The sequence below is a fragment of the Boleophthalmus pectinirostris genome, unplaced genomic scaffold, assembly GCF_026225935.1.
Source record: "Boleophthalmus pectinirostris isolate CB_2022bp ecotype Guang Dong unplaced genomic scaffold, ASM2622593v1 HiC_scaffold_9, whole genome shotgun sequence".
Classification (NCBI taxonomy): domain Eukaryota; kingdom Metazoa; phylum Chordata; class Actinopteri; order Gobiiformes; family Gobiidae; genus Boleophthalmus; species Boleophthalmus pectinirostris.
This window is the reverse complement of record NW_026571541.1, coordinates 9,875,362-9,898,565: the sequence shown is the minus strand read 5'-3', so window position 1 is coordinate 9,898,565 and position 23,204 is coordinate 9,875,362. Positions and strand designations below refer to the sequence as shown.

Genomic DNA, 23,204 nt, shown 5'->3' with positions numbered 1-23,204 from the left:
GTGAGTAATTGTATTTGACGTGATCCGATTAAGGCTTATATTAGACCGCAGTAACAATATGGGGCTGAAATATAGACATTCTGTGAAGGGAAATCTGACTTTTTATTATTGTTCAATGTGATTTTATGGGTAAAAGTTTGAACTAGGTCTAGGAAATGTGTTGTTTTTTGTTTTCAGATTGTACTTCAAACAAATTTGATTCCAGAAAAAAGTAGTTTAAAGGTGGAGCTTTTGCCAACTGCTTGTAAGTGTCTGAGTATGGCATTAAACATATCCATCTTACATTTACTCTATAACATGGGTTTTTATTGACCTGAAACACTTGCATTCTTACTGTGAGTGGGCTTGGCTTTCTACGTTACCCGCTGTCTCTACAGACTTAAATAAGTGTAATGTCACACTGTGGAACATTCTAGACAATATCACCATGGAGAGAAGCAGGTGACAGACCAGAAAGTTACACAGTGTCCCTTTAAGTAATAATACAATGCACATTTCTACTCTCAAAGTCATATTCATGGTTAAAGCAGCACTTGCCCTGAGGCAGACTGACAGAAGAGTAACGTCCATTCTGTGCCTTTAAGTAAGTAAGTTTTTATTTATATAGAGCTTTTCACAGATGCTTTACAAATCATTATTCATTCACTCCATACCCAGTGGTCATAAGCTACTACTGTAGCCACAGCTGCCCTGGGGCAGACTGACTGAAGCACAGCTGCCAATCAGCACCATCGCCCCCCCCAACCACCACCATCACTCAGGCACACATCACTTTCATACTCGGCAATGTGGGTAAACTGTCTTGCCTAAGGACACAACAACAGTATTTTTACAGCTGGTGCCCCACTGTGGCACCTGATTTTCCCAGCAGTCTCCCATCCAAGTACTAACCAGGCTCTACCTTGCTTAGCTTCTGAGATCTGACAGGATCAGGCTTTGACAAACTGGTATGGCCATGAACTCATACTCATATTCTCCACCAAGTGCAGAGTCACATGATTGCAAAATCAGCAAAATGATGTGTCTAAAGACAGAACAAATTGTACTATCTACCTCACTTGTGGTTTAAGGCAATCACTGCCTGCTTAAAGGACCGATATTATACTATTTTCAGATCCATGTTAGAATGTTTCTTCATCACAAACAAACCTGGAGTTGTGTTTTGTTTCATTCACACATGTTTAACACACAAACTCTGCATTTTAAGTTTTTCTCTCAAACAGAAAAAAAAGAAAAACATTCCACCTTTCGTCAAACTCCATACACCTTCACTAGAATCATTTGGATCATTTCAGCCCTGGAATGACACATTTCTACTGACCACAAAGTTAAAGGTAGCTGTTAACCACCACTACATGACATCACAAGGAGGAACAGAGCATTTAGAACTTTGGAGATGTAGACAGACTAATAATAAAGGATTACTCAAACATGCGTGAAGAAAACCAAACACAACTCCAGGTACGTTTTTGAGGAAATAACGACACCCCAAGACTTAAAGCTCAATTTTACATAATATAGGACCTTTAATCATATATGCACGAATCCTTCAAAACACTGTATAACCTAAGGGGAAAAAAATAATACATTATAACTTGGTAGTTCACACAAGTCGATTTTGCATAATATTTCCCCTTTAACAGTACCCACCCAGGAACACGGAGAAACCTGGTGGCAGAATCAGCATGCAAAACGCTGGTCTATTTTCGCACAGTTCTTTTAGCGGCTCGACTAAAGCGGGCTTCAGTCACAGTGAGTTTAAAGGGAATGTTCCTCCTCACATTAGGACATAACTCGGAGCACCCCAGCCTCTTTCTGCGCTCTCTGGAGTCATGTCAGTCTGTGTAGTACAAAGAGGAGCATGCATGAAGACTGCTTTAAAATCTGAAGGCTACTATCTGACTCTCTCCTCTGTCTGCTCTACTCCATCTAATCCTCTCCTCTGCTCTATCTGACAGTGTTCTCTTCATCCTCTGCTCCATCTGACCCTGTCCTTTTTATCATCTACTCCATCTGACCCTCTTCTCTGCTCCATCTGACCCTCTTCTCTGCTCCCTGATCTTCTCCTCCACATCCTTTACTCCATCTGACCCTCTACTCTGGATCCTCTGCTCCCTCTGACCCTGTCCTCTGCATCTTCTGCTCCATCTGACCATCTCCTCTGCATCCTCTATTCCATCTGACCCTCTACTCTTCATCCTCTGCTCCATCTGACCCTCTCCTCTGCATCATCTGCTCCATCTGACCATCTCCTTTTCATCCTCTGCTCCATCTGACCCTTTACTCTCATCCTTTGCTCGATCTGACCCTCTCATCTGCATCATCTACTCCATCTGACCCTTTACTCTCCATCGTCTGCTCCATCTGATCCTGTCCTCTGTATCCTCTGCTCCATCTGACCCTCTTTTCTGCTCTATCTGATTTTCTCCTCCACAATCCTCTGCTCCATCTGAGCCTTCTCCTCTGCATCCTCTGCTCCTTCTGACATCTGCTCTGCATCATCTGCTCCTTCTGCGCCTCTCCTCTGGATCCTCTGCTCCATCTGATCTTCTCCTCCATATCCTTTACTCCATCTGACCCTCTCCTCTTATCCTCTGCTCCATCTAACCCTCTCCTTTTCATCTTCTGCTCCATCTGAACCTCTCCTCCACATCCTTTGCTCCACCTGACCCTCTTTTCTGCTCCATCTTCCCTTCTCCTCCACATCCTTTACTCCACCTGACCTTCTCCTATACAGCTCATTATAAATTGTAATACATGCAATTCCAAATGACCCCAGAAAGAGTAGCTCACGGCGGATTCAAACTGTCTTTTCCAATTAAAACGAGCATGTTTCCAGATAACCACATGAGCAATTATATGTTTACAATGTGTATTACAACTTACTGTCGATAATCAGCAACCTGGGACCTTTTATGTCTAATTAAACAATGATTCAGACCGTTATGGGCAGCACTTTCCTGGTCGGAACGCCATAAAATCATAGCATTATTACAGGCAAATGAAGAGAACACAGAGAAGTCTAACCTCGGGCCCACTAGTGCAACAGAGGGGAAATAATGCCCTCTCTGCTGATATAAGCAGGTTGTGTTCTGGAGTCAGCAGATCAGGGAAACCAACTGTGCCACAGAAGGAGCAGTGCAGACTCAATGAGCACAACACATTTACACTTTCCATACAATATTCTACTGTGAATATGAATGATGAGGAGACCTGTATATTCATAACTTCATTAAGGCTCTGTCCTGGGTTTTCAGCTACTGCACTATGTATTCCACTAGACTAGAGTTGGTGTTGCACTATTCTCTGATCTATGTTATTATGGCTACGTTCAGACTGCGGGGCTTAATGCTGAATTCAGATTTTTCCGTGAAATATGATTTTTTGCGAGGTCATTCACATTTCCAATTAAATGCGATTTGTATGTGATCTCCAGTGTGAACTTTAAAGGCCCCAGTAGTGTCCTGCATTGGAGGACATGACAACGTCACACAACACACACACAACAAGCATGCTCAGTGTTTACGGAAGTCACCTAAATGTTGTAGCGTGATGCATCAGCCAGTTTCACTTCATGGAAACCGTCTGACCTAGCAGCATTAGAATTTGTTCGCTTGACGGTAGGCAGGTACTTCTTTTATTTAACCTATTTCTGCTATTGGTCGTGACGTTTGTAATGGGCCACTATTGGCGCTAACTGTTATATTAAGCTTTTCCCAAATCCTGTAGGAAGAAGGGCAATAACGACTTTCCCCATGATTAAATTCACCAAATATTCTCTTTGTTCCGGCTTTAAATCCTCAATCTCAGGAACTGTTGCCAACACAGAATGTATGGCACTTCACACTTCAGGGGTTCTTGCAAACCATCTAGTGTATTTTGATTTCTGACTTAGTTGCTGGAGAGAAATAAAACTGAGTAGAGGCACTAGGTGGTGCCAGCCTGGCAATAAACACTGGGCTTGTCTCCCAAAATACGGAATTCTTCGTAAAATGGACAGGTTACACGTCCACGGCCGCTTCATTTGTTTGAGTTTTTAGCCTCCTTGTATTTGGCTCGCAGGCTCTTTATTTTTTGTTGACATTGAAGTCAGGACCGCCTGTAGCCACACTCGGTCATTTCTTTGGCAATCATTTAGAAAAACGCAGATAAGACCTCTCCAATTTGGCCTGAATACAGCGATCCCCCCAAATATGAATAAACTTGCTAACCTCGCTTTCCCTTCATTGACTAGACTCTGAGCCTGACGTGTCAATGGGATGAATGTGACCTGGCCATTCAGACTGAAGTCGCATGTCAAAAGATCAGATATGTATCATGTATCATATCAACATGTATGTTTTAGGAGCACATATCCAAGTGGCCTGGGTCGCATGAGAAAAAAAAACAGATCTGTATTGGATATATTGTAACGCCAAACAGAGGCAAAAAGTTACTCAAGTAAAAGCATAACTATCACATGAGAAAATCTTACTTAAGATATGTATTAAAAATGTGCTTAAAGAGTAAAAAGTAAAAGTTTTGCAGTGATTTTTAGAACATTTTAAGGATGAGATGTTAGTGATTTTCATACAAGTAATTCATCGATTTTGTAATTTCTCTAACCATTTTTGTGTATTTAGTTTGCTCAAAATTGGGACGTTAACTCAAATTTAATGTGCCAAAAATAAGTCTGAGCCATACTTTTTACTTTTCAGTTCAGATTTAAAATATAGTGACGTAGATAGTACAGATACACGTTTTCAAATGTAGTGAAGTCAAAAGTATCTACTACAAATTTACAGCGAATACAATACCCAAAATGTGTATTGTAGTTTTACTTTTGTACTTCGTTACATTCCACAACTGCTGAGGAAAAACTTTGGACCACTGCAAAACTTTTGAAGTGTTTTTCACATTTTTAAGACAGCAAAAATCAGGCACAGTGCCTTTCAGAGACCTGATTTTAAAAGCAAACTGATTCCACTATGAAATATTTTTAAGGGTATGCTGCCCACTGCAAAAACTGTCCTAGCATCAACCACCTTCATTCATTCATAATTTTATATCGCGATACTAATAGTAAATAGTGATTCTGAATCACAATGTATACTTGAATAACCGTGTTGTTTATTGTAACTAAAGAAAATTATAAACCAACATTTGAAAATAGGCTTCAACTTGTCTTCTTTTGTGATGGGTTCATTTACCGTCCAAATCACAAACAAAGCAATTCCATTTGATTTTGCTTTGAGCATCCTGGAATATTGACTTGTGCACAAACTGTTGAAAGTCTCTCATGAAAAGCCTCCTGCAGTGTTGTGGTTCTGAGGATTCAACCATGTTTTATGTATGAAACAGTCCCATCTTTCCAGCTGCAGATTTCACAGGAATTAATTTTTAATCCAGTATCTACAAATGTACCTCCGGGAGCTGGGGGAAGACGTAATACGATTCCCAAAACAACCAAATTTCCAGGAAAAAAAATACATATTCCAAACAGAATAATCCTATGTAGACGTCTTGATAATGAAATTGATTGTTACTATGGAAATGTGTAGGGCATTTCTTTCAATTTGAAATTAAAATGTTGGGTGCAGATGTGAAGAAATAAATTATGCACCAAATTATAATAAATGTAAGTAATCAATTATTAATGATTAGAATACATTTGACGGAATAAAAAATACAATTATTAATGATAGAATACAGAATTATTGGTTTGTCGGAATTGGAGGTAAAGTTTGGTGCTCCTTTTCCCTTCTCTTCTTCTTTAGGGACTTTCTTTGCGAATTGGCTTCGTGAAACTGCAAATGTCAGCTCTAAGGTGTCACACTATGTAACTTTTGAGGTTGGGAGTTTGCAGATTCATCTTGTGCGTCTCTGTAATGGTATTTTAATGGACAGTTTGAAAAAAAAAAATCCTCCATACATTTAATATAATGTTTCATACTATGACGGTAAACATATCTATTTTTTTTTTTTTTTCAAACAAGTGTGTGTATTTCTGGGGAAAATAAATAAATAAATAAATAAAAATTGAAAAATGTAAAGCATTTTATTTGTTTCACATATCTGTAATTTGGCTTTGTGGTCTTACCTATTTAGCCTGATTCACCAGCCGGTTTCACTTCATGGAAACTGTCTGACCTCGCAGCATTATTAGGATTCGTTCGCAGGTTTTTTTTTTAATTTAATCAATCGCTGCTCTTTGGTCGTGACATATGTAATGTGCCAAATCCTGTAGGAAGAAGGGCAATAACGTATTTCCCCTTGATAAAATTCACCAAACATTCTCTTTGATCTCAGGAATCGTTGCCAACACAGAATGTATGGCTTCGTCTATTAAGGTTTTGCGTCTACATCACTAAAGCACATGACCTGTTGTTTATGCCGACATATTGGAGGTCAAACTGTCTACCTGTACCAATGTGTAGTATTTGTGAGCGATAAAATAAGGACGCACTGTGTGGTTTTTACTTTTGGGAGCATGGAATCGCGCCCGCCCTGGTCCTCACTTTCAGCGGCATGAAATCTTCCCCCTCAATTTCCAGCACCCAAGGTAGCTACGGTTCTGATTTTGACCCCCATTCTACTTACCGTGGCTGTTATCAGGAACAGATGTGATGGCTTGATGATCAACAAAGATCTCACGCATCCTGCTACAAACTATTTATAAGCCTCTAACCTGTAACTTTTCAGTTCTTGGTTGGTATAGGATGATTTAGAATGAATTAAGTAGTTATAAATATCTGAATATTGGAGGTTGGGCACAGAGTGAGCGTCGAAATCAGGGATCTATTCCACAACCCAGGAGGATGATTTTAGCATTATATCTTTCTAATGACGGCTGATCTAACGAGCTGGAAATTTCGGACAGCACTCTTTAAAGTAGCCATGATTATATTGTAGTAAAGGAACCTTGACAAACCTTTACCTCCAGTATGGCTGTCAAATCTTTAAGTCATGTGACTGCCACGTCACATGCAAATCCTTATTATATCCATCTCAACCGCTTTGTTTACTGTTGTGCTGTACCACAAAAGGGACCCAGACAGGCGCTTGAGTTTGACGTCAGGGTTTCCCATCTCTTTGCTGATTGGCTGGTGCGCGGTCTACAACTTCTGGGTTTCTTGCAAACGTGTATTCCAATTCCTGACCTAGTCGCTGGAAAGAAATGAATTTGAGCAGAGGCACTAGGTGGCACCAATTTGTATCCACGGAAAGAAATTAATTTGATGCCATATGATAAAACAATAGCAAGCAAGTACCAGACCCTCCATAAGAAAAGTTGCACAGTGCATCTTTTCTTTCTTCAAGTAGTGGTACGGTCGGCAATGATGTTGTAGCAAGAAGTTGTGGATTAGGTCTTTCTGAAGCTCTTAGCTTCTCAGGTAATTTAAAGTAGACATATTGTGCTCGTGTCTGCTACAGAGTCATGACCTACGACACCAGTGGACCATTATGTTCTCATTTGGACATTTTAAATCGCAATATTTATCTGAAAAGACTTAAAAAAAAGAAACAAGTCCACTGACCTCTGAGAAAATAAAACCTGAGAATGAAGTAAACACAGACCAAGGGGCGTATGGCGGTGAAAACGGGGTGAACGTCTTGAAAATAAGTGACGACAATAATGTATAGTGCATTTAATCAAGAATGGATGGAATAATGTTTTGATAGCAGTAAAATAAATTTTACTTTTTGACATATTTTATACTAAGAGTAAACTGCAAACCTATGATGACTTTTTCAAATAAGCACTTTTTGCATATGAACTTTTACTATAACATGGTTAAAAGTTCTGAAAAGTTGATTTTGCATGATATGTCTGTTTAAAATTCACAAGAAGTAAATCTACAGCTTACCAATGTTACTGATGGACATATTCCTCCACAGCGACCATACCATAACTTTATATAACTGAAACTTCTTCCAAACAGCATTCCAAGTGGACAACTATACTTCAGGAAGATCCACTACATTTGACACAAAAATCTCGTAAATTCGGACACAAGTTGGACTGGAGTGGAGCAGTAGACCATGGACTCATCTCAAAGCCTAAAGATTGTTTTTCCGGCCGGTCGCCTCGGGGTGGACACTCACATGGATTGAATAATGTTTTCTGTCACAGTGTCCAATGTGCTGTTCACAAAGCAAATGTATAAGAGCAAATACAGCTGATGGTCATCCTTCACGGTCAACGTAAAGGCTGGACCATAGTAGGACCAAACTAGGACTAAACCAGGACTAAACCAGGACTATACCATGACTAAACCAGGACTAAACCAGGACTAAACCAGGTCTAATGTTCTCTGTCACAGTGTCCGATGTGCTGTTCACAAACCAAATGTATCGGAACAAATACAGCTGATGGTCATCATTGACATGGACAATATGAGCGCAGGACTGCAGGACTTTACAGTATCTTTACTGTGAGTGTGAGTGATAAACCAGGACTAAACCAGAACTGAACCAGGACTAAACCAGGAATAAGTGAGGAGTAACCAGGATTAAAATAGGATTAAACCAAAACTAAACCAGCACTAAACCAGGACTAAATCAGGTCTATATTAGCATTAAAACATGACTGAACCATAATCATACATCATCTCTAAGATCAAATCTCAATTGACTAAACCAGGACTAAATCAGTAATACATAATTAAAGCATCAGTGACATATAGGAAAACAGCAGAACAGTAAGCTATCATATTAGTCCATTATTATAGACTAAACTATAGGCTAACGATATCCAAGTCTCACGATACGATATTGTTACGGTATGAATATCGTGGTATGATATTTATTGCGATATTTTGTGGAGACGAACAAAACTGTTAATATAACCGATATGAATTTTGCTGTATATGAAACCGATATAATGGGAAGCTGCCGAAGCGATATATTACGATATATTTAGTGATGTAAAATTCTGTAAATGTTGAAGTTTAAAAAACTTATCTGGTGGATTTTAAATTGGGTTATTTAGGCAACTATTGTTATTCTGCCTCTTTACATCATATTTACAACAGTAGGTTGGCTTAATGGTTTTGATCACATTTAGACAAGTGATGGTTTCCAGTTCTTTTTAGAGAACCGGCTCTTTTGGCTCGGCTCACTAAAAGCTATGGTTCTTTTGGCTCCCAAGTGGTCTTCAATTGTTTGTTGCAAGCAGGACTAAAGCAGTATCAGGATGAACATGAAAGGTCTAAAAGGACTGAAAAGGACTAAAGAATTTTTTTACTAAACTACAGTCAAATATGCTCGTTTTTTTATTTTTATATAAATTTTTTAATCCTAGTACACGAATTTCTCAAGTTTCGTTTTTTAGCCGCTGCCACTGTCAAACCACGAATCTGCACGGCGTGAAGAGGAAAAAATGAGAGAAAGAGAAAACAGCTCCAATAAGGATCAGGCTCCCGTCGTTAGAGCGCTTAAGTGCGTTTCGTCGCGACGGACCATAACTATAAAGAAAGTAGTGTATAGCCTTTAGCCGAAATATGTGTGCGGCGGTAATTAATTATAGCATGTCATATTCACACGTCTGTTCACAGCTCATTTAAAGTGCTCAGTAGCAAATATATGGCAATATAGTCACTTTAGAACAGACCAATAGAAAACAGTCTGTTTATGTGCGGAGCTACAGCAGCTAACCCATAACAAATGACAAAAACTAGCTTCAGAGTCGACATATACTCACGCTCATGCCTCCTCACATCACAAATCTGCACTAATAAAGTCTTTTAATCAGACTCAAACGATTGTCCTTAAAAATATAAATCAATGTTTATTGTACGATACTCTGTTTGTTCAGGGACAGTTGAGATACGTAAAACGATATTTTGTGGAGACGAACAAAACTGTTAATATGCTACTTTTTCCCCTTAAAATGCCTTGACAAGACTTAATCCAAAGAACTAAGAGTTAAACGTGTTCAGAACTGTTATTTCTTCTTGTATTCTGCACTGAAACAGAGCAAAGGATCATGGTCTATGTAGTTCTCTCTGTCTTTTTTACACTATTGCTGCATAACTCTTAATTTAAGCAAAGAGACTTGTAATTTGATATATTGTGATGATCCACGATATTATTGTGAGAACTTTGATTATACGATATTTCGGTTACTGTTACACCCCTGCTAAACAGTGAAAAAGACTGAACCATGAGTAAACCAGGTCTAGACTAAATTACAACTTAAAGGTATGGCTTCATTTTACTGATAATTGTCATTTCTTTGATCTGAATATACTGAGAATGAGAGAAACTGGCTAGATAACTTTTAACCAAGACTATACCAGGTCCAAACTAGTTCGAAACAGAGTATCTGGAGTCACACTTAACAACATTGAACACATTAACCTATGAGAAAAAAAACAAAACAAAAACTAAGAACCAAAGCCAAAGTATAAATCAAACCAGATGTCGTCATGACTAAAATTGTAATATTAAATTAGGAGTAATTCAGGATTAAACCAGGTCTAAACCAGGACTTACATGAGTATCAAAATGACAGATCTGTATTAAATGAACAGAGTTTGAGCACGCCTGTCTCTTCCTTATCTGCTGTCTGTCCATTATTGTACCGAGGACAGAGACAGAGATGCAGACGCCCGATACGACAAGGGCTGTAATAGACTGGAAACTTTTCAATTGTCTTCAAACTCGCATTACGCTGTTTGGTTGTATAAATGCGGCCTGCCACGAGAATTGATGCTATCTCGATCAGTAGAAAGAGACAGGGCCCAAATGGAATAAAATGGATGGAAAAATCAATCCTTGTCATCTGATGATTTTGAAAAACTCTTGTTGTTTGCAGACTGCACGACTTAAAGCACTGAATGAGCAGATTTTTAAAGTTATATTATGTGTGAGGCAAATGCAACAGACTCCACACTACTACTGCGTCAGTACTTCCTGTACAATTTGTATCCAAAATGAATAAATATATAAGGACAACATGTTAAAAAGTACACAAATAAAGTAAGTAAGTAAGTCTTTATTTATATAGCGCTTTTCACAGACATTTTCTGTCCCCAAAGACGCTTTACACAGCATTATTCAGCATTATTCATTCAACATTCATTCATTCACTCTATACCTGGTGATGGTAAACTACTATTGTAGCCACAGCTGCCCTGGGGCAGACTGACAGAAGCGCGGCTGCCATGCCAATCGGCGCCATCGGTCCCCCCGACCACCACCACCACTCACACACACACCACTTTCATACTAGGCAATGTGGGTGAAGTGTCTTGCCTAAGGACACACAATGATTGAATTGATTGTATTTAACTGACCTTGACTATCAACTGTTCTTGGAGACCTGTAGCATGTTTTGAGTTGATGGGGGAAACCGGAGCGCCTGGAGGAAACCCATCCAGACACGGGGAGAAACATGCAAACTCCACACAGAAAGGCCCGGGCGACCCGGGGATCGAACCCAGAACCTTCTTGCTGTGAGGCACGAGTGCTAGCCACTCAGCCTCCACTGAATCACTGGAGGACGCTTCTGTGTTTAGAAAGAGAGATGCGAATGCTCTTATTGATTACAGGCTCCTAGTTTGGGTTTAATCCTAGTTTAATTCTGGTTTAATCCTAGTTTAGTTCTGGTTTAATCCTAGTTTAGGTCTGATTTAGTCCTGTCTTAGATGTCTTTTTCAAATTTAGACCCAGTTTAGTCCTGGTTTAGTTCTGGTTCAGTTTTGGTTTAGTTCTGGTTTAATCCTAGTGTAGTTCTGGTTTTGACCTAATTTAGTCCTGGTTTAGGCCTAGTTCAGTTTTGGTTTAGTGCTGGTTTAGTGCAGCTCTCTTTATCACTGTGTAGGTGAATACAAAACCACATATCTTGTCTTAATATCACTGAGACAATCTTAAACATTTTTGACAGTATTTGCTAATGTGTCCTAAACATTCCACTAGACTTTTTTCATTAAAGGCCACATATCTAAACACAGATGAAGCAGAGGGCTGATCGAGGGTCATAGACTGGAGCTCAGTACAGTGAAAAATTGAAATATGTGCATGTTTAGCACATTAGAATGAGCCATTAGACTTTATTCATGCTAAGATATTTAAAACCACACACTAAATATTAAATATAGGCTTTATCAAGGTAGATTTTCAAAAAACTTGCAATAAAATGTTATTTTATTTTCAATTTTTTATTGATGCAAGGTCATTTGGGCCAATTCTCCTGGAAGCCTGAGGGCCAAGAAAAAATGGTCTGAGGGCCGCATTTGGCTCATGGGCCATAGTCTGGACATTCCTGCACTAGACTATAGCACAATGTCAATGCAAAATATCAATATTCCCTGAAGGACGTCCCACATAGAGAGGTGTGTCTGTTGTGAGTACTTTTTTTTTTTTTTTTCCGTCTCTGGACAGTGACAGAAGCAGACCACAGACACAGACCCACAGAGACGCAGAGGCAGGGAGCGTGGATAATTCAAAGTGACACATATCTGTTTTTAGCGGACCACCTCACTCTTACACACTGTGTGAGGGTCAGACATGGGATTAATAGCTCTGCTTCCTGCCCCAGTACGTAGCCACAGATTTGGAAAGTGCCAATACAAGTCCACTGAACCACTTTTTACAAACTCAAATATACTGTGTGCTGCTAGACACATTATGACATCTACTAGTAAAAAAGCTAAAAAAAAAAAAAAAAAAAAAAAAAATGACACATACACTGGGTTAGACCTGGATTAGTACAAGTTTAATAGGGGTTTAGTACAGGTTTAGTACGGGTTTAGTCCTAATTTAGTTCTGGTTTAGGCCTAGTTCTGGTTTAACCCTGGCTTAGACCTGTTTTTTCAGATTTAGACCCAGTTTAGTCCGGGTCTAGTTCTGGTTTAGTTCTTCTGACCTAATTTAGTCCTGATTTAGACCTAGTTTAGTTCTGGTTTAGTTCTGGTTCAGTTCTGTTTCAGTCTTGGTTTAGTTCTGGTTTAGTTCTGCCTTAGACCTGTTTTTTTTTTCAGGTTTAGACCCAGTTTAGTCCTGGTTTAGTTCTGGTTTAATTCTGGATTTGACTGAATTTAGTCCTGGATTACACCAGGTTTTTTTGTTGTTGTTGTTGTTTTTTTCAGATTTAGACCCAGTTTAGTCCTGGTTTAGTTCTGGTTTTGACCTAATTTAGTTCTGGTTTAGTTCTGGTTTAGACCTAGTTTAGTCCTGGTTTAGTTCTGGTTTAGACCTAGTTTAGTCCTGGTTTAGTTCTGGTTTAGACCTAGTTTAGTCCTGGTTTAGTTCTGGTTTTGACCTAATTTAGTCCTGGTTTAGTTCTGGTTTAGACCTAGTTTAGTCCTGGTTTAGTTCTGGTTTAGACCTAGTTTAGTCCTGGTTTAGTGCAGCTCTCTTTATCACACTATACATAGATCTTATCTTAATATCACTGAGACAATCTTAAAACTTTTTGACAGTATTTGGTTTAGTTCTGTTTCAGTCTTGGTTTAGTTCTGGTTTACTCCTGCCTTAGACCTGTTTAGTTCTGGTTTAGACCTAATTTATTTCCAGTTTAGACCTAGTTTAGTTCTGATTTAGTCCTGGATTTAGTTCTGGTTTAGACATAGTTTAGTGCTGACTTAGTTCTAATTTAGACTTAGTTTAGTCCTGGTTTAGACTAGGGATGGGCATTCGATGAAATTTTCTTAATCGATCGTCGGAAGAATTAACGATCGATTATCGATTAATCATTAACGTTTTTATATTAAAATGATCATCATTATTATTACTATCTGCACTACTAATCTGCATAAATAAATTCAACTTTACGACATATAAACCGTAACGACTCTAGAGCCACATCAGCCCGTTTGACATTATAATGTGTTTAATTCAGTTTTGCGCAACTCTCACAGAAACGAAACTTAAAACCGCATCGCTAATTTGCATAAACTAAGCGAAGATAAAACTACAGCTCTTGTGCGCTGATGCGGTCAATTTCTGTCGGATTAAAAGACATGATTCAGTGGAATACAGGTTAGTGTGACCATATTTGCGTTTGTCAAATCCAGGACACCGTACAGGAGGAGGGAGGTGGGGACTCGTCATCGATGTTGCGCGACTCTCACCTGGTAAAACGTTTTCCCACTGGACACCGAAACATATGTGCTGCTTTATACACTGTGCACATGGACTCACACTTGTCCCGAACGCAACGGAATGCCTGGAATTTCTTGTACAAATCATTGTTAAATACGCATTTGTGCTTCGGTACGTTTCAAGCGGACTGACTGTCTGTGTTTGCTCGCTCCTTCTGAGTGCAGAGAGACACATGTACAGACCCCTGTTTGGTCACGCTACGCACAGCAACCTACATTCGGTTTGTCGATTAAAATGAACGTAATCGATGAAATTCTTCATGATCAATTATCGATTAATCGACTAATCATGCCCATCCCTAGTTTAGACCAAGTTTAGTTCTGGTTTAGTGCAGCTCTCTTTATCACACTATAGAACTGTGTGGGTGAACACAAAACCACATATATTGTCTTAATATAAGTCAAATATCTGTAGTATTACTCTGAAGTTAATCGGTTTTGCGTGTGATTGTATTGTCTTCTATAAACATACAGCTCTTTTCTGTCACTCTCTCTTTCATGTTCTTCAGAGGCATCTGATGATTCTCCCAAAACCAAACTTGGCTTTGTTCTAGTTTCAATAAGGGCAAAATACTCAGCGTGAAGCCAGCTCACTTTGTACCTCCGCCTTTTGTTCATTTCAAATGTGGGAACATGTGACGCTCCCTAAGTTCATTTTTATTACATTTTTGATGCCTGAACTACTCACAAATCTAAAGCTCTGACAAGTTTTATTATGGGTGTAATTTTCAGAGGTGATACATTGCAGCTGATGTCACCAACGTTTCCTGGGGTTCTGATGCTAACTAAAGGCTCTGCTCTGTCTGTAGCTCTGTTTCTCAAGTTAGAGTTTAATCTGAGCTTTGTTTTAACACACGGTTGGCCACGCTTACAAGATGTTTTTTAATTCTGAATAGGGAACAGGAACTGAAGAGAGCTGTGCATTGTATCCTGGAGCGAAAACAATGCACGAAGAACTGAGTAAGATGCAAGTGAGATAGTAGCTGCAGTTTAGTATAGTTTTGTTTTGTTTGGAATGCTTAAAACTAGTGGAAAAGAACGCCATGGCCTGTACAAGGACAAACTCCTGCCTGTCTGGAAGCACCGCCATTCATACCAAGGGAAGTGTGTTGGTTCTCTAAAGCCTTTTCAGTGTGTGTAGGGTGCAGTATTCTTACATGTTGTCTGATTTTTTGCCCTCCCGATTGTGTGAATGGCCCGTACACCCAACAACAGAACAACTTCGTCTCAAGAGGGGAAAGACCGACAGCGCATTATCACCACTTTCACTGAACCAGTCTTCACCAAACACAGAAAAAGTGTGGTACCTACTGGGCAGTTCCTTCATCACGTTTCCTATTAATTGTTCTGAATGAAATAATTCAGAATTAAAATATTCTCCATCAAATTTACATGGAAATAATAATTCCGAATTGAGGTTTACATGAAAAAAAATTTAAATAATCTTTCATTCTCTTCAATGTTTGATGGTCGGGATGAGTTCTGATTGGACATGGACACAAATATATTTACGTCGAAGGGAAGAAAACACACACTTCAGCTGCGACTGGCTTTTTTGTCATCTCTGTTTGCAGTTACCCCACGGACACAAACATGATCCACACTTTTTTCGCGGTTGTTGAGATGATAATCAAGCAGCTGCTGGAGAATTCGCTCATCGCGCTTTGCGTCTGTCAGCTGAGGAGGAGAAGGGAAGAGTGTCGGAGAAGGGAGGAAGAAGACAAACTGAGTCAACGGCTGCTCTACCTCAGCCCACTCCCTGCATCCCGCTCACAAATCCAAAGAGACGTGGATGAAAGTCCAAAGCGAGGAGCTGGATCGTCCGGATTGCATCAGAAGGGTAACCACAACGAGCATGCACTGATTGAGCAAAATTATTTTTAAGAAGAAACCTTTACACGATCGAGGAATAAATTAATTTGGCTTTAAAATCAGCATAAACCACCTACTTACTTCGAAATTAGGTTTAATTCCAAATAATCATTTTCATTAGGAGTTAAGTGTTTTTTTTTTAAAGCAGAATTAATTTTTATTCAGGCTAAAATTATTTTTATTTGGAATTAAAACTCTCATGTAAACGTAATTGCAATTCCTTTAACATCATTATTTTATGCCCATTTTTGTGTTTGTTTTGTTTAATCTTCTAAAAAAAAAAATAAAATAAAAATTGTATGCATAATATGTAAATTTTGCGTAAGTTCCGTGATCAATTGAAACAACCACCTTTGAAAATGTCATGAATAGAGGTGGGTTCATATAAGTTTTTCTTCTTACTCCTTTTCCAGAAATGTGCTTTTCTGTTGTTTACAATTTTTGTATATATGATTTTGCTTCTCTTTGGCACAAACTTTAAAAAGGTTTCAATCATCTTTGTTCTATATGTGGTAATACAAATTGGAATTACAAAAATGTCTATGCTAAAAGATTCATTAGTTCTTAATAAAAGTGATAAATGAGATTCCAAGAGCTTTACCGAGAGCACCAGCCACTTATCCGTGCATTCACCCCTAAAACAGTGTTAATTATGAAAACTGGGTGTATCTATGTTATTAGTTTCATGATTTACAGACAAAATAAATCTGCCTCTCTACATCATGGGCACAGAAGTTGAAAGGGTGTCCTGCTGGAAATACCTGGGTCTGCACATCACCGACAGCCTAACTTGGTCCACTAATGCAGCGAGCACTGTTAAGAAGGCCCACCAGCGTCTGTATTTTTTGAGGAGACTCAAAGCTGCTGGACTAGGCCTCCCTGCTCTCATGTTTTTTTATCGATGTAGAGTGGAAAGTGTGTTGACCCAGTCCATCACGGTGTGGTACGGCCACTGTTCAGCCCAGGACAGGACAGATCTACAGCGTGTGGTCAGAGCAGCAGAGAAGATCACTGGATGTGACTTTACACCCATCAGTGAAATTTATGAGGAGCGTTGTAGAAGACGGGCCTCCAGGATCATGGGGGACCCCTCGCACCCTCCCACCATCTGTTTGTTCCTCTGCCTCTGGGAGGAGACTGAGGAGCATTAAATCCAGAACATCTCGGCTGAAGTTCAGCTTCTTTCCTGAGGCTGTCAGACTTCCTGCTTGGGTTGCCTCTCTGTCTTGCCACGTTTTACTAATTGTTCATTGAACTGCTAAATGTTGTTGTTTTGAATGTATTTATTTTTTAACATTGCTTATTTATTATTGTTTTTATCTCTTTCTGGATCACTGGGCCTCGGGGAGCACATTTCGTTCTGTCATGTGTTTCTCTCGCATGTTTGAATGACAAATAAAGAACCTTGAACCTTGAACCTTGAAATAGTGAAATAAAAACACCAAGATAATGTAGAGAGGGTTAATACAAACATTTCAAGATCAAAATGACGAGTCTGACGGCATCAATTACAGAGAGAGGGGCGGTGATTTTTCAATAGAAAGTGAAATGGAGCCAGAGCAGTGACCATGCACATTTACATAATCACAATGAAAGGTGCTGATAAAACAGATTTGCGAAACTAAACAGAAACCCTTTTCAAAGCTCAGAGTCAAATACACATGTTGTAGCAGATGTAGGGCCGGCCTCCATGACACCCGTTGTGTTGTGTGTTGTGTTGTGTGTTGTGCGTGTTGTGTGTTGTGTTTAGACTCGTACGTCTGTATCACTGCTGCTTGTGTCTGCATTACTCTGGCCTTGTTAGAAGTGCCACGGCTGTTTTGTGATGTGCTGCGAGCGCTCGCCGCTCTGTCACCACGCTCCCACTAAAGTGCTGCTGATCGCCCGCTAAACCTGACAGGCCAATTCCCCCAGGACGGAGGGAGGGAGGGAGGGAGAGAGAGAGGGAAAGAGAGAGAGGGATGGAAAGGAAAGAAGGGAAAAAGGGATAGGGAGAGAGAGGGCTGGGGGGAAAGAGAAGTAGGGAGAAAGAGAGGGACAGAGAACAGGATGGAGAGAGGGAGATGGAGAGAAAGGGACAGAGGGGTGGAGAGAGGAAGAGAAGGATGGAGTGAGACGGAGGAAGGAGTGACGGGGGAGGGAGAAAGAGAGGGATGGAGAGACAGAGAAGGCTGGAGGAAAAGAGGGAGAGAGAACAGGATGGAGCGAAATGGAGATGGGGGGAGAGAAAGGGATAGAGAGAGGGAGAGAGAAAGATGGAGAGAGAGGGAGAGGGATGGATGGAGAGAGAAAGACAGAGGGAGAGATGGAAAGGGAGAGAGAGAGAGAAAAGGAAAGAGGGAGAGAGAGAAAGACAGAGAGGAAGGAAGAGGGGGAGAGAAAGATGGAAAAAGGGATGGGGAGAGAGAGAGATGGAGAGAGCGAAAAGGATGGAGAGAAGGAGGTAGTAGAGAGAACAGAATGAATAGAGAAAGATGGAGAGGAGGAAAGAAAGGGATGAAGAGAGTGAGAGAGATAGGGAGAGAGAGAAAGATGGAGACAGAGGGAAAGAGGGTCAGGGATGGAAAGGGAGAGAGAAATGGAAAGAGAGAAAGAGAAAAGGAAAGAGGGAGAGAAAGAAAAAGAGAGAGGGAGGAAGAGGGGGAGAGAGAGAAAGGAAAGAAGGGAAAAAGGGATGGGAGAGAGAGGGGTGGAGAGAGGGGGAGAAGGATGGAGTGGGGGGAGGGATAGAGGGAGAGAGATGGAGAGAGAGAAAGGAAAGAAGGGGAAAAGGGATGGGAGAGAGGAGGGAGAGACGGGGTGAGAGAAGGATGGAGTGGGGGAGAGAGATGAATGGAGAAAGAGAAAAAGATAGTAGAAGTAGAAAGTAGAAAGCAGTAGAAAGTAGTAAAGAGAACAGAATGAATAGAGAGAGATGGAGAGAGGAGGAAAGAAAGAGATGAAGAGAGTGAGATGGAGAGAGAGAAAGGAAAGAAGGGAAAAAGGGATGGGAGAGAGAAGGGTGGAGAGAGGGGGAGACAGATGGAGACAGAAAAAATGATGGAGAGAAGGCGGTAGATAGAACAGAATGAATATGGGGAGATGGAGAGATGGAGACAGAGAGAGAGAGAAAGAAAGAAAGAAAGAAAGAAAAAAATACCAGAAAATAACAGCGGTGCACTGAGAAACACAAATAAGAAGTATTTGTAAAAACAGTCTAGTTCTATTTTAACATTCTTTTCAAACAAATGTAGGTCATTTCTAGAGGGTTAAGAGGGTAAAATTGAGCTGTAAATCAAATTTGAAACTTTAGGCATATGAAACACTGTTGATTTTTTATTTAAGCAATGAGTCAACATTGTAAGGGCATGAGGACTTAGGCTGCGTACAGACTGCAGCCTGAAGTGACCCAAATCCGATTTTTTGGCCTCTATGTGACCTGTATCTGATCTTTTAATAACAGTCTGAACGACACAGAACCGATTTTTTCAAATGTGACCCAGGCCACTTGGATATGTGGTCCTGAAACCGATACATATCTGATCTTTTGACATGCAACTTAAGTGCAAACGGCCAAAGTGCATTCATCCCACCTACACGTCATCAACAAGCCACAAACGTCACTATTCTGCGGTGAAGTAGGCAAAAATTATTAATGAACTCTGTGTCACTGAAGCGAAGCACATCACCACTCACCACTCTTGGCTACGTCTCCTCATCCACACGTTCCTTTTCAACGGACGTCACTGCCGCTGCCCCACAAAACACCACGGCCAAAAACCTCATCCTTCTCCTTCTCAATCTCCTCCTTAAAACAAGTAAGTTGTTCATGTTCTGGCTCCGGTACAAGAAGAACTTTAAAATCTCCAGGTGCTCAATGCTCGCCTCCATGTTTGGACAACTTCTGTAAACACAGAGCACGCTCGCTGCGGTTGACGTCGTCGTGTCTCCAGTGCGCATGCGGGACACTTTCGGGCCGTTTACTGTTCACACTGGAGTCACATACAAGTCGCATTAAATTGGAAATGTGAACGACCTCGCAAAAACATCGGATATCACAAAAAAATCGGAATTGAGCACCCTGCTGTCTGAATGTAGCCTTAGTATGGACTCATGACTATAAAAGACCAATGTCCTGTCTTATAACAGAATATAACAGGGTCACTTGAAGATTAACACCACAGAGAGTGAACAGATCACTTTGTTTACCAACTCCACACACAGAGTTTATTATTAGTAATGTCATTTATAAAATATGTTTTCACCCCAAAAGCTGCCGAACAGTCCCACCAGAGCCGATAAAGTTTCACCAGTCCAAAGTCACATTGGACAGTCAAACTCAAAGCTAATATCCCCATCTGTGGTTCTCCGAGTGTCCTTAGTCCCACACAGCGCGAGTCAACACACAAACAAGTGCATCTGGACTCTCCAAACTTAAAGCACTGTACCTGATTTTTACTGTCCTCAAAACAGAACTAGTTCATTTAAAACGGTTTGATGTGGTCCAAACTTATTCAGAGCATCTTAATTATTCGCCACGATGAGTTTACAAGCACTTTTCACAACTTTCAGAGACCAGAGCATGAGTTTTACAGTGACGGTAAAGCTATTAACAACTAGCATACTAACCACACACTTCCTGAACAATCAGCTCACTCATTCTCTGATATTCTTCACCACCAATACCACCAAAATCAATGTCTGGGGGAAGATATGTTCACAAACAAAAAAATACACATATAGAGTGGTTGTAAAGTCTTACCTTGCCACCCTGGTTTACACACAGGCTTGACGTCTATGTGGACCGGGACAGTGTGCAGCGCCCTCTTCTGGCCGCAGTCCCACGCCGTCACCTGGATCTCGTACTGCTGCTGCCGGTCGTAACTCAGCTTCTCTGTGTTTCGGATGTTACCTGAAACAAAAAGGATCAAGTCAAAGCTAGTTTCAATACATTTCAATGGTTGTAGCATTAAAAAAAACATAAAAAAAACCACAACCATCAACATAATCTGAAATATGTGTTGTTCTTGTATTTCTTGTATCTTGTAGAATGATTTTCTTCAAATGTTAATGCTCTTGTTGCTAATTTGCACTGTGAACTGGGTCTTAATTTTAAAACCTAATCAACAAATTCAATCATAAAAGCAATCATTTGGCAATTTTTCAAAATCTTGTTTGTTTAAAATGGTAAAAGCGTAGAAATTATTGTACTGGTTTGAGTATGTGCACATGTATCTCCAAAGCTATTGAGGAAAGTTATTGAAATGTTACACAGCATGGCTTTATGGTATGGTTCCCACTCTTTTGCAGCGACAAAATTTCAAAAAAAATTTCTGACTTTTTCGTGAACTGAACTGAATTTTCCATGACTTTACAACACCTACATGTGTAGAATTGATCAGACTTTTAGGGTTAAACACGAAATGTTAACACTTTCCACTCACCTTATGGTTTGGTATTATAGTTTTTAACATTCAAAATACTGTCAGTGCATTTATTGTCGTCTCTTTTAAACAAAAATTGCAAATGTTTGGAAATAATCATAACAGTCTAATGAGAATTTAACAGAACGCTGTAGTTGCATGAAAGAGATACTAAAATTCCATGACTTTTCCAAAACTTTCATTAAATTTACAAAATCCCATGACTTTTCCAAGCCTGGAAAATGTCATTTTCAATTTCCATGACTTTTCCAGGACTTCCATGACCTTGGGAACCCTGTATATGGTTTCTAATAATAACCTTAAAAACATGTAATCTTATCTGACCTGAAATGCTCATCCAGCGTGACGATAAAGTCACAGATCCATGTAGACAACTGTATATTGCACACCTACATGCAGATCGTGAAAAGGCGATGCAAAAAAAAAAAAAATCTCTTGCGACCCATATTGAGGGTTGTGCCCAATGACGTAGTCCACTGATTTTAGAAAAGTAATTCCATCAAATGAAAGAGTACCTGAATACAGTTACTCAAAATAAGTATTCAGAATATGTATTTTCGGTACATGTATTCAGTTCCCAGCCCTGTTCATGAATCAATTTTTAAGCAGCTCATTTAGAATTGAGATAACCGCCTCTCTATTTACATGCAAATATGAAACCACTGCTGCACTTAACAGAGCAGTTAAATCATATCTGACCTGATGCCGCTAAATAAATATTTTCATGTTGGGTTCATTATTTTTACCCTGTCAGGGATTTTGCAGGTGATTTTCAATTTCCGATACCAACACATTTTGTTCACAGCTTGAATTTCCATTAGCAACAAACACCATTTAGATAATATGATGTGTCAAAGGTGGGGCTGCATGTGGCGATGGAAAATTGTACAAAGTTTTATGGACTCCAAACTTCCTTCGCGTAAAATATTGCAGGTTATAAAAAGTGTTTTGGTAGCCATTATAGAATACAAAATGGTGCTTATCCAAAACACAACAGAATTGAATGGGTAATGTAAGGCAGGAACAGCCTGGGGTCCAAAACTTATCACGCCGAGTTATTGAAGTCATAAAATGCGCTTTAACAGCCAAACAAGCCTGATTTTATTACACTTATAATGGAAGAAATACACGTTTTTACTGCATATTCTCGTACACTGTTCTAAACAAGATGCCAGATGAAATTGCGTTGGTCATGGGGCATTGCCAAGGCTGTAAAAACACTATAGTTTGTTTAGTCACTTTATGGTTGGCTGTAATGGTTTTATGAGATCGTTTTTCTTATTTCAGATCATAATAATGTGCTATGATCAATGGTTCATTCTCACCGAGGGCCCTTAAGCTTGTACATTAAGTTTGGAGATTCAGGAGTGAAAACAAAATGTACATAAAACGTGATGAACGGTGTATTCACGGAGACGATTCTGAGTCTATAAAAGACAAAAATATCTTAAAAACAGCTCAAAATATGAATTGGAAATGTAAAACCTGCAAGATAAGAATGATAAAAAATGTATCAAGTAAAACAAACAGGGTAAGCCTAATTCCAAAAGTGTTGTAGGTATAACTACTTTGAATTTGATTTTGTTGTTGTTTTTATTACTACTACTGCTACCACTCTTGCTACTACTATTACTACTACTACTGCTGTTGCTGCTACTGCTATTGCTACTACTACTATTGCTACTGCTGTTGTTACTACTACTATTACTGCTACTGCTACTACTACTGCTACTTCTATTGCTACTACTAAAGTACTACTGCTACTGCTGCTACTACTACTACTGCTGCTGCTGCTGCTACTACTACTACTATTGCTACTACT

At 39.7% G+C, this 23,204-nt stretch overlaps 1 protein-coding gene across 1 annotated transcript in view; it reads right to left on the bottom strand.

Moving 5' to 3' along the window:
• LOC110154577 (calsyntenin-2-like) overlaps positions 1 to 23,204 on the bottom strand; it is a gene marked incomplete at its 5' end in the record, with an annotated part of 351,405 nt that overhangs the window by 134,456 nt on the left and 193,745 nt on the right. The window contains 1 exon segment of the mRNA XM_055147860.1: positions 20,701 to 20,850. Coding sequence (XP_055003835.1) covers positions 20,701 to 20,850 — 150 coding nt within the window.